Source organism: Eurytemora carolleeae, unplaced genomic scaffold (assembly GCF_000591075.1).
Source record: "Eurytemora carolleeae unplaced genomic scaffold, Eaff_2.0 scaffold387, whole genome shotgun sequence".
NCBI lineage: Eukaryota > Metazoa > Arthropoda > Copepoda > Calanoida > Temoridae > Eurytemora > Eurytemora carolleeae.
Window position 1 is genome coordinate 219,682 of NW_019396360.1, and position 15,820 is coordinate 235,501.

Genomic DNA, 15,820 nt, shown 5'->3' on the forward strand with positions numbered 1-15,820 from the left:
TCAAGGGAAGAAACCCCGGTTAGAAAACGTAGTGGCGGAGTGGGCCAAAGTGATGACGAAAAAACTGGTCCAAGATACAAGGGTCCAACAAACTGTTGCTAAAACTTTGTTTGGTTCTAAGTGGGAAGAGGGTCGGGGAGAAGAAACAAAGAGGAAAGTTCCATTCTACAAAAAGATTCCAGGGATGTCATTTTTAACTTTTATTTCACCATCATTTTCAATTTTTTTAAGTTACTTCATAAACTATTCTAAATGGCTACTTTCATGAAATAATTTTTAAAATGGCGTCATCAAGGCACAAGATTCTCTGTGGATGGATTTAACTATGGGTCAATACCTGGAGTTAAATATTCCTTCCTATCCCACTACCATTACGATCACTATCAAGGATTGACCCGGCACTGGAGCGGACAGATCGTCTGTTCCAGCCTCACCAAGCGGATGGTCGTCAAGTTTCTCCGAGTACAGGTTAAAGATATTCTTAGTTTCAAGGAGAAGGGAGTTTTTGTTTTCTGTTTTCAAATATAATCAATAATCTTGCAATTATTAAAGTATTTTATTAACGCTATTAATTGTTGTGTAATATAAAAAATTATATTTTGTGACGGGGGGGGGGGGGTAATTAGTTTATCAAGGTTTAAAGTAAATAATCTATTTGAATTTTAGGATACACTTGTATTAACCCTAGATCCCGGGGAGAGTAGAATCTTTGATGGAGTCGAGGTTAACCATTCTATTCTTATTATTGTTATTGTCGTTGTAGTCGTTGCAATTATTATTGTTACCTTCTGTTGTTTAATCTTTAATGGCTTTTGTTAATTTCATTAATGTTTTGATTATTGTTCTTGATATTGTGATTTAACTTTGGATGTCTTCTGTTATAAATTAGTTAGGCCGTTAAACCGTCAACAATGTTTGGAGGTTTTAGAACCGAACTCAGTCAATTTTTGAAATCAAAAATTCCAATGGATTTAATCTTTTTTGACAGTTACAAAGAAAATGATCAGAGCAGATGGTGGTCCGATCTAAAAGTTTCTCTGAACTTCTCGCCGGTCTGCATTATGCTAATATCCAAACTTGGTCTTTTTTGGGATTCTCTACTTCTGATGATGCAAATCAATCTTACATTTTTGCCAAATCAATAGGCATAGCTTTATATGTTCGTTTTTATTCCAGGAAATGAAAGTTTAATGATACTTAATACATTACAAGCTAGGAGTTCTCAATTCATTCTGGATTTGATCAGAAGTCTGATTAAAAAGAATCGTTATTGTTATTGTTATTGTTATTGTTATTGTTATTGTTATTGTTATTGTTATTGTTATTGTTATTGTTATTGTTATCGTTATCGTTATCGTTATCGTTATCGTTATCGTTATCGTTATCGTTATCGTTATCGTTTTCGTTTTCGTTATCGTTATCGTTATCGTTATCGTTATCGTTATCGTTATCGTTATCGTTATCATTATCAAAAATCGTTATCGTTATCGTTTTCGTTATCGTTATCGTTTTCGTTATCGTTATCGTTATCGTTATCGTTATCGTTATCGTTATTGCTATCGTTATGGTTATCGTTATCGTTATCGTTATCGTTATTGTTTTATTAGGTGACAAGTGTTGATGCAAACCATTGTCCTGGATCTCTGATGTTTGTATTTAGATTAACAACAGGTTATTATTATCATCATTCTCATTTTCATTATTATTTTTAATTTGATAATCATGATTATTAGGATTATAATCTATATAAAAAGCTCGTCGCTCATATATATGTATATTTGTATGTTGTTTATTTGTATTTCAGCTATAGCTGGCCAAACGGCTGGACCGAATGGGCTGACATTTTTTCAGGGAACCCTTGAGTACCCTTGGGGGAACAAAGGCTGAAAAAAAAAAAATATTCCATGAGCAACGCTGGGCACTTTAGCTAGTTAATAATATTATCATTATTTTGATTATAATTACTGTAATAGTGATGATAATATTTGTTAGGTTCTACCATTCTTCATACTGGCGACTTCAGAGCATCACCCGACATGGAGTCAGATCCAGTATTCTGGAATCATAGGTAAACATAGAGATGTAGTATTCTGGAACCATAGGTAAACATAGAGATGTAGTATTCTGGAACCATTGGTAAACATAGACATGTAGTATTCTGGAACCATAGGTAAACATAGAGATATAGTATTCTGGAACCTTAGAAAAACATAGAGATTTAGTATTCTGGAACCAAAGGTAAACATAGATTGTAGTATTCTGGAACCATAGGTAAACAATAAACATAGAGATATAGTATTCTGGAACTATTGGTAAACATTAAACATAGAGATGTAGTATTCTGGAACCAAAGGTACACAATAAACATAGAGATATAGTATTCTGAAACCTTAGATAGACATAGATTGTAGTATTCTGGACCTATTGGTAAACAATAATCATTTAAGATGTAGTATCCTGGAACCATAGGTAAACATAGATTGTTGTATTCTGGAACTTACTCCGTAAATGGATGTTAGTTAACTGTTCAGAAATATAGACACTAGACATTAAAGTAAAAGTATTTTGTACCTGGATACAACATACTGTAATTATATATATATGTTTAGAAATATAGACACCGTGTACCTGGATACAACATACTGTAATTATATATATATGTTTAGAAATATAGACACCGTGTACCTGGATACAGCATACTGTAATTATATATATACGTTTAGAAATATAGACACCGTGTACCTAGATACAACATACTGTAATTATCTTTATGTTTAGAAATATAGACACCGTGTACCTGGATACAACATACTGTAATTATCTTATGTTTAGAAATATAGACTACGTGTACCTGGATACAACATATTGTAATTATATATATATATTTAGAAATATAGACATCGTGTACCTGGATACAACATGCTGTAATTATATATCTATATGTTTAGAAATATAGACACCGTGTACCTGGATACAACATACTGTAAACCTGAATATGATTTTCCTCCTCAGCATCTTGTTATAGAGCACTCTATTCTTCAGGTTCATAATTGTGTTAAAATAAAATTTTAAAAAATGAAATCAAATGAAATCAAATATAAACATTTATATATAAAACAAGCTGATTTGTATGCTTATAAACATCGTTATCGGATAAATTGGATATGTTTTTTTTCAAATTGAACTTTTATTCTTAATTTTCGACTTTTTGCGCAGATAAATAGCATTTTCGATATCCAAGATGATGGATGTTTCAATTGCATGGAATTAAATGATTTTAAAGAAATTTTTACTTATTTCAAAATACTTAAATTACCTCATTTTCGAGATAAGGAATACTTACACAAATTAGTCTAATTTTCCACTCAATGATGTTCCTAACGCCCATAATAATTGTACTTTTAGCGGAAATTTCATCCTTATTTCGTAAATAGAATTTTATGAAAAAATTTTAGACCATGGTTCAGTTTGTTTCTTATACATTTTTCTTGAGTTTCATAAAACAATTCTGTAATTAAATTTTGATTTGTCAATGGAAATTGAGTATGTTAATCCGCCCTGTTAACTGGATTCCGTCCTGTGAATGAAATTCGAATCAAGCTCGTCATTAATTCTTTACTACAATTTTTACAAAAGAAAAATCTCACAAATTGATCTGTACTTTAAAACTTTATGAAAATCGAGAGATTTTGGCCGGTTAACCAATACCTCAGAAATACTGTATCTCATGTTTCGGATTCATTGGACAGGGTCAATTTCTTAAACGTTTTATCTAAGATTGAAGATGTGATGAGTAAGTACAATACAGTGGCTGTTCTGGTTGGAGCTTACACAATAGGGAAGGAGAGAATATTTAAAGGTAGCTAAGGCGGTTTCAGGGGGGGGGGAGTCCATTCCCCCCCCCTGGATTTTGCAAAGTTATTTCCTAACCAGGTGCATCCAATTTCGGAAACCAGTGTTTAAAATGCTTTTATTTCAAGCGGCATTAGAAAACTCTAAAAATAAACGTAGAAACTACTTGCAGTTTCCTGCAAGATAAATTAGCATGATTTAAGAAGCATTATTTACTTAAAGATCAATAATAATAGCAGGAAATAGGAAATAATTCTCTCTTCGTTAGAATAATATGATATGATATGTACAATGTTAATGTATAAATTTCAATCCATAATATCTTTTTGATATCGTTTTAAGATAGATGAATGAATTATTAACCTGTAATTAAAGATAAAAGACACTGTAATTTTAGTTGGATGGGGGGGGGGNTGTCCTAACAGGATCCTGAGATCAATATAGTACCCTGGGTGTATCTCGAATATCCTGAACTATTCACTGTTCTACCAGGATCTGAGATCAATATAGTACCTGGGTGTATCTTGTTTATCCTGAACTATTCACTGTTCTAACAGGATCCTGAGATCAATATAGTACCCTGGGTGTATCTCGTTTATCCTAAACTATTCACTGTTTTAACAGGATCCTGAGATCAACAGAAGGATTGTGAAAGATCGGTTGAAAGCTGTTGTCCATGTAATCCCTCAGAAGAGTCTGGATTGGAAGGGATTAGAGATTCAGCTGCAGGAACTTAAGTTACACTTCGATCACGTGCTTGGGGTCAAACCTCTGAGATCAATATAGTACCCAGGGTGTATACTTTATGAAAATCGAGAGATTTTGGTCGGTTAACCAATACCTCAGAAATACTGTATCTCATGTTCCGGATTAACTGGACAGGGTCAATTTCTTAAACGTTTTATCTAAGATTGAAGATGTGATGAGTAAGTACAATACAGTGGCTGTTCTGGTTGGAGCTTACACAATAAAAAGATACAGGTTCAAAGATACAGGTTCAAGGTTACAGGTACAGGTAATATTTGCAGGTACTAGGTTCAGAATATTTAAATTCTTAATTTAGGTTTAGACCCTGAATGTAGTTTAGCTAAAATAAAAGCTAAGACACGAGGACGGATTAGTTTATTAGAGGTTCCATACTCCGAGCACTCCAGCTACTCAGAACTCAAGTAGGTTTATTTAGTTTATTAGAGGTTCCTTACTCCGAGCACTCCAGTTATTCAGAGCTCAAGTAGGTTTATTTAGTTATTAGAGGTACCTTACTCCAAGTACTCCAGCAACTCAGAGCTCAAGTAGGTTTATTTAGTTGATTAGAGGTTCCATACTCCGAGCACTCCAGCTACTCAGAACTCAAGTAGGTTTATTTAGTTATTAGAGGTTTCTTACTGCGAGCATTCCAGTTATTCAGAGCTCAAGTAGGTTTATTTAGTTTATTAGAGGTTCCTTACTCCGAGTACTACACCTACTCAGAGCTCAAGTAGGTTTATTTAGTCTATTAGAGGTTCCTTACTCCGAGTAGTCCAGCAACTCAGAACTCCAGTAGGTTTTTTTAGTTATTAGAGGTTCCTTACTCCGAGTACTCCAATTACTAAGAGCTGCTTTTACTTAAACCATTTATTCCTTCGTTTTTTTTTGCCTTTTAATACTTTGAGTATCATTGCAATACAATTTGTAAAACGAGAATATCTGTACCATTGGAATTTTGACTTTTAACATCAACATTGTGTTTGATTTTTGATTTGTGTTTTATTTTAGTCAGGTTGATCGGACTTGGTTTAGATTAGATCCAGTCAGGTTGGGTTGGATTGTAATGATCGGATCAGGTTTATTGAAGTTGGATTGTGATGGCTTTGATTTAGAGCGGAGTGGGTCGTTAGACTGTGCTGGACTTTTATCTAAATTAAGTTAATCAAGTTTTAATTCAGTTATTAAACATCGTATACCTTTTGGGAGTCTATTCTTTCATGCCATTAGTGTTTTGATGATTACATTTAAGCATTTAAGGATCGATGTGCATTAAACTTTTATCTAAATTTTTATTTGTTTGCAAGTATTTATTAAGCACTTAAATGTTTACAGTGCAGTAAATACTTATTTTTAGCCTTTCAAACAAAATCTGTTTTTATTCCTTTACTTAAATTTAAAACATTTAAAATTTGTAATTTTTAGAAGATTTATCCAGTTTCTTCGGATAAAATCAACACGACAGATAATACCTACAGTAAACCTTCGAGATAGGTCAGTATTTCAACATTTTAAGGTTTCGCAAATTAAGGATTTAAGCGAATTTACTTTTTTTACATTAAATGATAAGTCATCATCTATCTACATAATAAAGGTCTTCTCTCATACAAATAAATGGTAGCTATAGCTGTGCCAAACGGCTGGACCGAATGGGCTGACATTTTTTTAAGGAACCCATGGGTACCCTGGGGGTAACAAAGGCTTAAAAGATTTTTAAAAATTCATTTTTTTCATAATTCCACGGGCAACGCCGGTCAGTTTAGCTAGTAAGTACCTATGATATAAATTTAGCTTGTCTGTCTGGGTGTTCGTTTGTTCGTTTGTCTGGTTGTGTATTTTATTTTTGTAATTTTTTTTTAGATCTTGAAATCTGCGAATTTGTTTTTAAATGCGCGAAATTTATTTCTTTTTAGATTTTCAATGTTTGCAATGAAAACATGTTCACAATTGAAATAAAAGATGGGCACGCAGCGCCCTTAAAAGCCTAGTATATGTATATTTGCTTGGTTCAATAGATTAACATTAACAACAGGGCAGTTTTCTTCTACCAAAGTCATTAACTAATTTACTTAGATTGGTAGTAAGAATTTGGAATTGGTCATTGGTGGTCTGGCAATAGCGTCGGATGTCCGCTGTATTGAAGTAAAGAAAGTCCAAATTGAAAGGAAAAAGTCCGTGGAAATTTGTTTTTAAAATGCAAAAGTCAGAAATGCTATTAACTAAATTAAACCGCATCCATTGCAAAAAATTTCAAATTGTAAACCCACATTCCCTTTGAGAATTAGTTTCGTGAATTAGTCATTACAAGATTGTTTATGTGGTGGTAGGGCGTCCCTTAGAGTTTAATTTGATTTGATGAACCTATTGGGAAAACAAAAATGTTTATTTACAAAATCAATAAAATTAAATAGTATTTTTTTCAATAAACTCGTAGTAAAAAGCACAGTTTAAAGTTTTACTTTTATGAAGTAAAAACATCAGGTTTTGTGTTCTTTTTTCTTAAAGCAGATTTTATATGTTCAGTTGTCTAACCTATTTTATATACAAGGTGTCCCACGAAACATGACAGTTGGTGAATAATTTAGAATGTCTTCTTTTATAATTTTTGAAGTCGTTTGATACCAAAGAAAATAATAAAAATATTTTAAGGAAGTTATATTTTGTAATAAAATTAATTTCATAGTAAAATATGTTTGAGGAAAAGATTATTTAACGAAATAATCTGCAAACAGTCTTTATTATTTAATACAATGCATAGAAGAAAACATTCAAAACTATTTACCAACTGTCATGTTTCGTGGGACACCCTGTAGAATATTCAACAAAGTAGCAGATTTTCGGAAACAAAAATCCTGATCATGGTAAAAAATTATTTTTTTAGGGGCAGGATGAATGGGTTTTTCGAGGATTGGATTAAAGAGGCGTCAATGCGGCCCAGCAGTCTTAAAGGATCTTCTTAGACCACAGTTATTCTTATCTCAATTTCTATTAATGATCAAACATTCAAGCTTTAATTACAAAAAGACTGAAAATTACCGATACTTCTCTCACAGAAGTAAAATATTATGGTAAGGGAAGCCTTGTAGAGTTAACAGCGTACACTGCATGTACTGTATTACAGTGTACATATAAATACTGTTGTAACCTTACTTATTTGTAATAACAGCTGTAACAATTCAAATATATATTTAATTTTATTTTTGATATTCCTGTGGTACGTTATAAAATATTTTTTACTTATTAATAAAAAAAGCTTTTTTGAGCAATTTTAAGTCAAATTATTAAATTAGAAAAATGTTTCATTGACGCGGCATTCATTGAGGAAATGTTATGTAAGTATAAGAAGCAAGGGGCCCCAGTTTTCAGCCACACGTTCTCTATGATGTCAGTTATCTCAGAAAATCTGTTTGTTTGAAGAATCAAAAAATGATAAATTTTCTACAAAATTCAGACAAACTCTAAATCTAAAATAAGAATTGATTTTAAACAAACTTCTGTCTAATGTTGTTTTCTGTGATGGTATGTTAGTAATCACAGTTGAATTTTTATTTTACATAGACCATTTTAAAATAAGAAATTCGCAACGTCACTATTGCTGAAGAAAAATAAACAAAATCATCATTGATCAGACAAAATCTTGTAAATCGGGCATTGTCATCTTTGCATGGAGGGTCACATGAAATTACACCTTTTATAATATCAATAAATAAATAAATAGATAGATAAAAGATCAATCATCAGTCCGTGGAAGTCCAAGTTGAGACCCCTTCATTAGGAGAAATACTCTAGATGAGAAGAGACACCGGAGGCCGAATTTAAAGAATTTAAATTGCTGATTCGTCAAAAAACCGGTTTCAATTGAGCGCCGGCTAAATCTCGAAACACTTAATACAATTTCTTTAAATTCAGTCTCAACTCTAATTTACTTCACCAAGACTGAAATAACCAATTCTCAGCCTGGAAAGACCTTGTACTACAGTCGTCGTCGTCGTCGTCGTATGTATCAATACAAGGAAACTAATAATGTATTTTAAATTCTACCAGCATGAATACACATAACCTTGGAAACCAAAACAAAACTGTCGATTAACAATCTTCTCTTTGTTTACTTGTAAATTTGTAATTTGAAAAATGCTTGTTAGAAATTAAAACTTAAATAGAAAAGTCGTTTTCATTGTATTGATATAAAGGCCGACCACTGTATTTAAGAAAGTTAAAATAAAATTAATGATAATATTAAATAGCAATGATGTCACGCAATCTTGTTTAATTGTCAATTTTGTTAGAAGCTGACAACTTAATAACACAAAATAATGAATTATAATTAAACTTACCCGGTAAGATACAGTCTTATCCACAAAGAATGAACATTTAAAATTGTTCACAACAAACATTCCTGGCTCAATATGTCTAACGCAGCTATATCTAATGTATGAAGCAAACCATTATATTTTAATCTTAGGGTTTTTGATCCAACAGAATTCATTGTTTGACATATCTGAGGTATACGATATTTGGATGGTGTATTTTTCGACCTACGCAAATCCGTTATACTCCAATTCTGACCTACGCCAAATCCGCTATTCTACACATCCGACCTACTAGCACGTGGTTTTAAAGCTGCTATAAGGACTTGTGGCCCGGCCCTCTAGCCTGTCCTAGCCGCAGCGCTCGGTCCAGATTGTCTTAACCTAACCCCCAAATAATGCAAAAATAAACAGATTGCGTAGGTCCGATATTGCAGTAGGTCGGAAGTTCAGTAGAGAGAATGTTGCGTATAGACGATGTAACGTTACCGATATTTGGATTAAATATAGGGATTATGAATTTAGTTTGTGGCAATAACTCAATTCCTGTGTGAAACTATATATATTCGTGCTGGGTGATAACAAATGATAATTGAAGGGGAGGATTGTGTAAGGTGGATTATGGAATGATAGGGAAGATAAAGAATGGAACGACACATGAGAGTATACGTTTTACCTATGAATAACCATGGAACGGAACAAAGTATTGTGGAGAGAAAGGCACAGAGCTGCAATGTGGAACAAAGGCCAAAAAAGAGATTCGAAAGAATATTAAGGGGTTGAGCGGGCTGTATTAGATATAAATTGGATTAATAATAAAACTTACGATAAATTCAAATGGTTTGTAAAGATAGGTTGGCTGTATATGGTAGAGGGTGTGTTGGGATAATAAGAAGAGGGGAAGGGGGAGGGGAGAATCTTAATCAATCTTTTCTGTCAATTTTCTTACTTTCTTACTTTCTTACAATCGTTAATCTTTTGTTCCTGGTAAACATTTAAAAAAAATACAGGGCTGATATTTATAAGTGCTCCTAATTTTTTGCATTCTTCAAGAGAACATCAAAATAATAAATGTTTCTTCAGATTAAGAAATCTAATGCAGAATAAAAACTTATAACTTGCTTCAACAGTTCTTTATTTTTTACCACTGCAGAATCTAATGCACAGCTAAAAATGAAGGGTGGGATTATAGATAATTACCCCACCTCCCTTGGGGATTCTTTCAACTTTTAAAACTGAGGAACCATATTTTTTACAAATCTCTCCCAACAAAATCTTACAGTTGCACACCTAGGCACATTGCACATAATGCAATAATACTTGAATATTTGTAATATCAGTTTGATTGCAGGAAATCAAGGTGTTTAATGAGAACGTATGATTGTTAACACTAAATCGACATTATACACTATACAGGGTTACTCACAGCGTGAAACTGAAAGCAGACTAAATAGTAAGCTTTCAGTGTTTAATCTTACATTAATAATCCCCCCAGCTTTGTAAATTTTTCCCTTATTTTCCATTTTATTTAATTTACTTTGAAAATTCCAAATATAAGAGATGATATGTTTAATTCTTTAGCTGAACCAAATAGAACAAACTCATATAAACTTGAACGGGTTCTCTTTAAAACTCTAGAATGTTTTCCCTCTTTATTTCCAAAAATATGGAATTCGATTGAATTAGAGTTGAAAGAAACTAAATCTGCAAAATCGTTTAAAAGAAAAGTCGCCAAGATCTCTTTAGATAGTTATGCAAACTATATCTGTAAAAAAAAAACTGTGTATCATGTGGATAAACTTAGTCTTTACTATCTTCATCACCCTGTAGTTCATAAACATGATTCTAATAACTTATGTTACCCTCTGCTCCAACCCTTACGCTGAGTATCCTCCCTTTACCTTATACTCCCTCACCTCCTCCTTATCATTTTCCTGATTTATCATCATTCTTATGTTTAAAATGTACAATGTACATTGTTTTTATCTGCAATTCTCATTCGTTTATAGTGGGCCAACCAATTAAAACAACCTACCCTGGTTAGGCGGGTCCAAACTACATAGTAAATTGTGATTTTTTATTTGTATTATCTTGTGCTTTGTAGTTGAATTAAATATGAAATATGAAATATGAACCATGGATTAATTATTAAATTATTATATTTCAATAGTTTTATGTCGTCCTTAAACCATGGATTAATTATTAAATTATTATATTTCAATAGTTTTATGTCGTCCTTAAAGTCTCATCTTTCGTGGGTTAGCCTGTAGGTGAAATTATGCACATACCTATCAAAAGTTGCCACCCCCACCTCCAGTTTTGATACGCATTATACAGGGCTACCCACAAAGGATAGGGCTTCAAACACGGTTGTACGAAATTTATACAGTTTTTATCTTATATTTATGGATGTTCCCTGCAATTGTAACCTTGAGTGACTTGAGTACTTATTTATTTGATAAATTTATAAATAAGTCATTAAACGACTTTACTTCAGACAGAAGACTGAATTTAACCTGGGAATCATCATAATTAAAGAGTTTCAGGTCATCTTCGAAGTCTCATTCTGTTCAGTAACTCTTTAGTTTAGTTTAAACCATGGGGAACTATTTATAGATTTTAGAAATATATTCTTGTAATTGTAGGAAAAGTGCTGGTCCAGGGACAGAATATGAGTGTGGGTCAAGGAACCTAGAAAGAGTGCTGGTCCAGGGTCCTTAGAGGAGTGTTGGTCCAGGGACAGAGAAGAAGTGGGGGTCCAGGGACATAGTAGGAGTCCTGGTCCAGGAACTGGCAAGAAGTGGGGGTCCAGGAACCTAGGAGCAGTGCTGTTCCAGAGACCGAGAAGGAGTGTGGGTCCAGGAACCTAAGATGAGTGCTGGTCCAAGGACTAGGGTGGAGTGCTGGTCCAGGGTCCTAAGAGGAGTCCTGGTCCAGGGACCGAGAAGAAGTTGGGGTCCAGGGGCCTAGTAGGAGTGCTAATCCTGGGACCAAAGATGAGTGCTGGTCCAGGGACCGAAGAGGAGTGCTGGTCCANATCCCCCATCCTTTTTTCGCCCCCCCTCCCCCAACAGAAATAGTTGAAATGGTTTTCATTGCACAAAGAGGTATTATGATGAATTTATATAAGAAAAAAAAAGCGTGAGAAATAAATGGTTTTTATAAGAGAAAATAATTAAATATTTGATGTCCTATATTTTAATTTTTCCCCTTTATAGTGAAAAGAGATGGGTGAAGCGCTGAAAGGGTTACAAGATGCAGGACGCGAGGTGCTTTGTCTTTAAATGCCCAATTTCATGCCAAGCAGTAATAATTGTAAATCCAGACTAAAAACTGGTTTTAGGATCCCCTTTAACCCCTCAAAACTTTAGATTAAGAACCCTTAAAACTGAGGCCAGGTTCACGAATCATATTCATTTTTACCTCTTCTACAATAACCATATTGACCCCTGTACTGCCAAACTTATTGGTTGTATTAGAATCTGTCAATATAGCTGGTAACTTAACGTGAAGGGGAGGGGAGGGGAGGGGAGATTATCTATCTTAAAAACTTTTCTGTCTGTCAGTTGCACGGTTTGTTTGTTTCCGTTAAACGTCAAAACGGCTAAATTTGTTCTGGATCCGACATTGCCCTTTTGAGACAATATTTTTTTTAATTTTCGACAAGTGTAAATAATAGTTGCACTTAGCAGAGAAAAAAAGAGAGAATGGGCGAGGAGGAGGGAACGGGAACGATGGTGCAGTCGGGAGGTAATGAGAAAGGTTGGCTGAATTTTGAAGCACCGAAGCCTATTTAAACATATTTTTCTATCAGATATAATTTATGAACATATTTAAGAGAAGAATGGAAAAGTCGAGGTATGGGAGGAGTTTAAATCATTTATTATCCAAACAAACAAAAAGCCAAAACCATCAAGAATAGAACCAAATAATTAGAATTTCAACAAAAAATAAAACTATGGCTTTATCCATAAATATATCCATAAATACAAAGATATGTATAACTTCATACAAGATACACTGTATTAGGGGAATTTGGGGGTTCCAGAATAGGCTAAATAATCGTTTATTTTCGAGAGTAAAGGCACGAGCATCAAAGGGTGTTTTTAAAAAAGAAAACTATCAAAAAATGCAAATTTACATTTTTCCCCCTCTGTTCTAAAATATAATCAACAGTTTTTAATTTTTAATTTTTTTCTTCAATTTTTCTGGCCCCCATGCTCCTATAATATATGTTAATATCTAGCCCCGTAATGCTATATCGAGGGGCTGGGACGAGCCTATAATTCTCCCCTCTAGCAAGATGCTGGATTATAATTTAAATATTCGAAAATGTTTCAAAGCAACGTAATAGTCTTATAGTCTTGCAAGCTCTATGACGCCGACAAAAATTAAGATTTTGAACATTTAAATAAGTATCACTTTTTACAGCTACAGGGTGAGTCAAGAATATGTGTTAAATTGACAATTTATTAAAACAATCCTTAAAGTTCTTAAGTTTTGAATCGGATATAGAAATAAAAAATAGTTATTCAAAATGAAATGTCTATTGATATTACATTGATGATGATGTTCCTTAGCTCCTTAAAATTACGCTGACAGTATTTAAGAAGTGCGAATTCTCTGCATGCATCTTCTTGAAATTCTAGGATTAGAAATAGAAACAATATATCTTTATATTTTTGCTTTTCTATACTTTTAGATTCTGATCTTGATGAGGTTTCCCCATCCCCCAAAAAAATATATTTTGAATTTTACCACAAATGTGAACTGTTCAATAAAATATATATTTTGGATTTTACCACAAATGTGAACTGTTCAATAAAATATATATTTTGGATTTTACCACAAATGTGAACTGTTCAATAAAATAACATTTTGAAAAATAATAAACAAATCACACTTTGTCCAAAAATGTTAAAATTTAAAATTCATAACATTTAAGAAATTAGCTTTTATGTCAAACAAATTCTAAATCCTCTTTCTGGTAAAATACAAAAGTTAGTTTGTTTTGTAATCTATATTCAACCCTGAAAGTGAATAATTTGAATAATATTTAAAAGCACGCTTCATGTATGATAGTATCTGCAGAATGAATAGGTTGCTACAGGTTGTTTAAGAAAATGCTATTTTACCAAGAAAAATCGAAAACTCTGCAGAATATCATTTGGCGGGAAAATGTAGATCAGACTGCTCGGAAAAATTGCACCAACTTTAAAGACTGGATCGACGCGTGGCCTTGGCCTCTGATTTTATCTCACTAATCTATTTATAGTTTTCTGTAAAGCCCTCAATATTTAGAACTGAAGATCTAGTTGCCATGTTTAAGGAGTAATTGGGAAAATTCCCATTGTGAGAGCTTGCAACCTTTGGATCACCGAGCCGGGTCAACCTTTCCGGTCCCAGTTTGCACCCTACCTAGCTCTATGGACAGAACCAGCCGGTGCAACAAGGTTGACGCGGTCAGACTTTATGCTTCGAGGTTGAATTTACTTTTACTAAAGGGGCAGATTTACGTGGCAGGAAAGGTTCTCTCTGTTCTATACTCGACTGATGTCATAACCGACTTGTAGGGCATATTTTTCAAAAGAAATTTAAGATTATTTCTTTGTCATTATAAATTGAACTATTTATTCTTTTTAAATTTGTTCGCAGATTACTTCAAATTTCTTCAAATGTCGTCTTTGCAACGAAATTCAAGGAAATCTAGAAATGTTAGCGAAGAAACTAACATTACAGAAACCGATAACTAAAAAAAAATACGATAAGAGTTAATTTTATTTTTTGAATCTGGACCTAAGCTCCCTTAACAACAAATTAGTTTATAGAATATGTTTTGTCAAGTTCTCAGTCTGGGTTAATTCTTCTCAAGACACCTCTTGAATAATCCTGTCTGGTAAAATGTGATAAACAAGTTTATAGATAATCTTTTTTGTAAACAATGCGTTGGGGGGTCTATAATATGCTATGTTTTTTGTTAAATCCATGAATCCCCCCTCCACCCATTGTAATCTATTTGAAAATCCCATCATCCAAGATTTTCAACTAAAAAACATTTCATGATTATAAACTAAAACAACCTTTCTTAGGCATACCTTGCATTGTGTCCGTAATTGCCTATAAAAGCGGTGTATATGTTTTCAACTGTGTTTTGACTGTCCATAACTGTACATATCAATATGTCTGTGTACTGTCTAATTTGTGTACGTTCTATGTCTATGTCTATGTCTATGTCTATATTTCTTTAGTCCAAGTTATGTCAATTACTTTTTATGACTCAATTGTCATTTGTCTATTTTTTTGTCTTCATCCACATTTTGGAGGTTACTTGTGATCAAAGAACTATTGTAACGTCTTATATCTGCTCTATCTGCACTACTTATCTTTCAGTCTCTGCCGGCCTTTAACCTTATCCAAACTAATAATTGCCTAACAAATACTTAGTTGTCTAATACCCAGTCGGTCAGTAATCTACAAAACCGAATGGGGGTGGGAGGGGGTGGGATGTCAGTATCCTCAAATTTAGCTATTAAAATTGGACGTTTATTCCAAGCAGAAATTGACAATGCTTTGTTTGAAAAAAAAAAAAATTAATAAAACTTTTGATCTGCTAGATAAAATTATATAAAAAGTTATTAGCTATAAATCATTTTTTTAGAATGATGCCTCGACGCCTGTATTCTAATCTCATATTTACCCAAGCTATCGGAGACCAACTTGACCTACAATCGTTTCAAATTTCAAAATAAAATGTTTTCTTGTCTTTAAGTTTTTTTAAAATCTTTCGACCTTTTTTCTTTTGTTCCTTTTAACATTCCATTTGTTGTCTCTCCTTTTCTCTGGTTCACGGCAGCACTAATCATCAAGAACCCCCCCCCTTCCTCTCACCCCCTTCTATCTTGCAGAGCTCCCCCCCA

At 33.3% G+C, this 15,820-nt stretch overlaps 1 protein-coding gene across 1 annotated transcript; it reads left to right on the forward strand.

Annotated features, from left to right (window-relative positions):
- LOC111701701 (DNA cross-link repair protein SNM1) lies at positions 1 to 7,793 on the forward strand. The gene is made up of 10 exons (XM_023473101.1): positions 1 to 182; positions 296 to 468; positions 667 to 723; positions 1,608 to 1,671; positions 1,993 to 2,068; positions 2,949 to 3,042; positions 3,778 to 3,862; positions 4,907 to 5,021; positions 6,022 to 6,090; positions 7,478 to 7,793. The coding sequence occupies exons 1-10, from the start codon at positions 53 to 55 to the stop codon at positions 7,554 to 7,556; spliced, it is 942 nt and encodes a 313-aa protein (XP_023328869.1). The 5' UTR covers positions 1 to 52; the 3' UTR covers positions 7,557 to 7,793.
- The last annotated feature ends 8,027 nt before the right edge of the window (positions 7,794 to 15,820 follow it).

Coding starts and splice junctions, on each gene's coding strand:
- LOC111701701 (XM_023473101.1), top strand. CDS start 53: ATGACGAAAAAACTGGTCCAAGATACAAGGGTCCAACAAACTGTTGCT. Junction 3,863..4,906: donor GGAGAGAATATTTAAAGGTA/GCTAAGGCGGTT, acceptor ATATTTAAATTC/TTAATTTAGGTTTAGACCCT. Junction 6,091..7,477: donor ACAGTAAACCTTCGAGATAG/GTCAGTATTTCA, acceptor TTATTTTTTTAG/GGGCAGGATGAATGGGTTTT.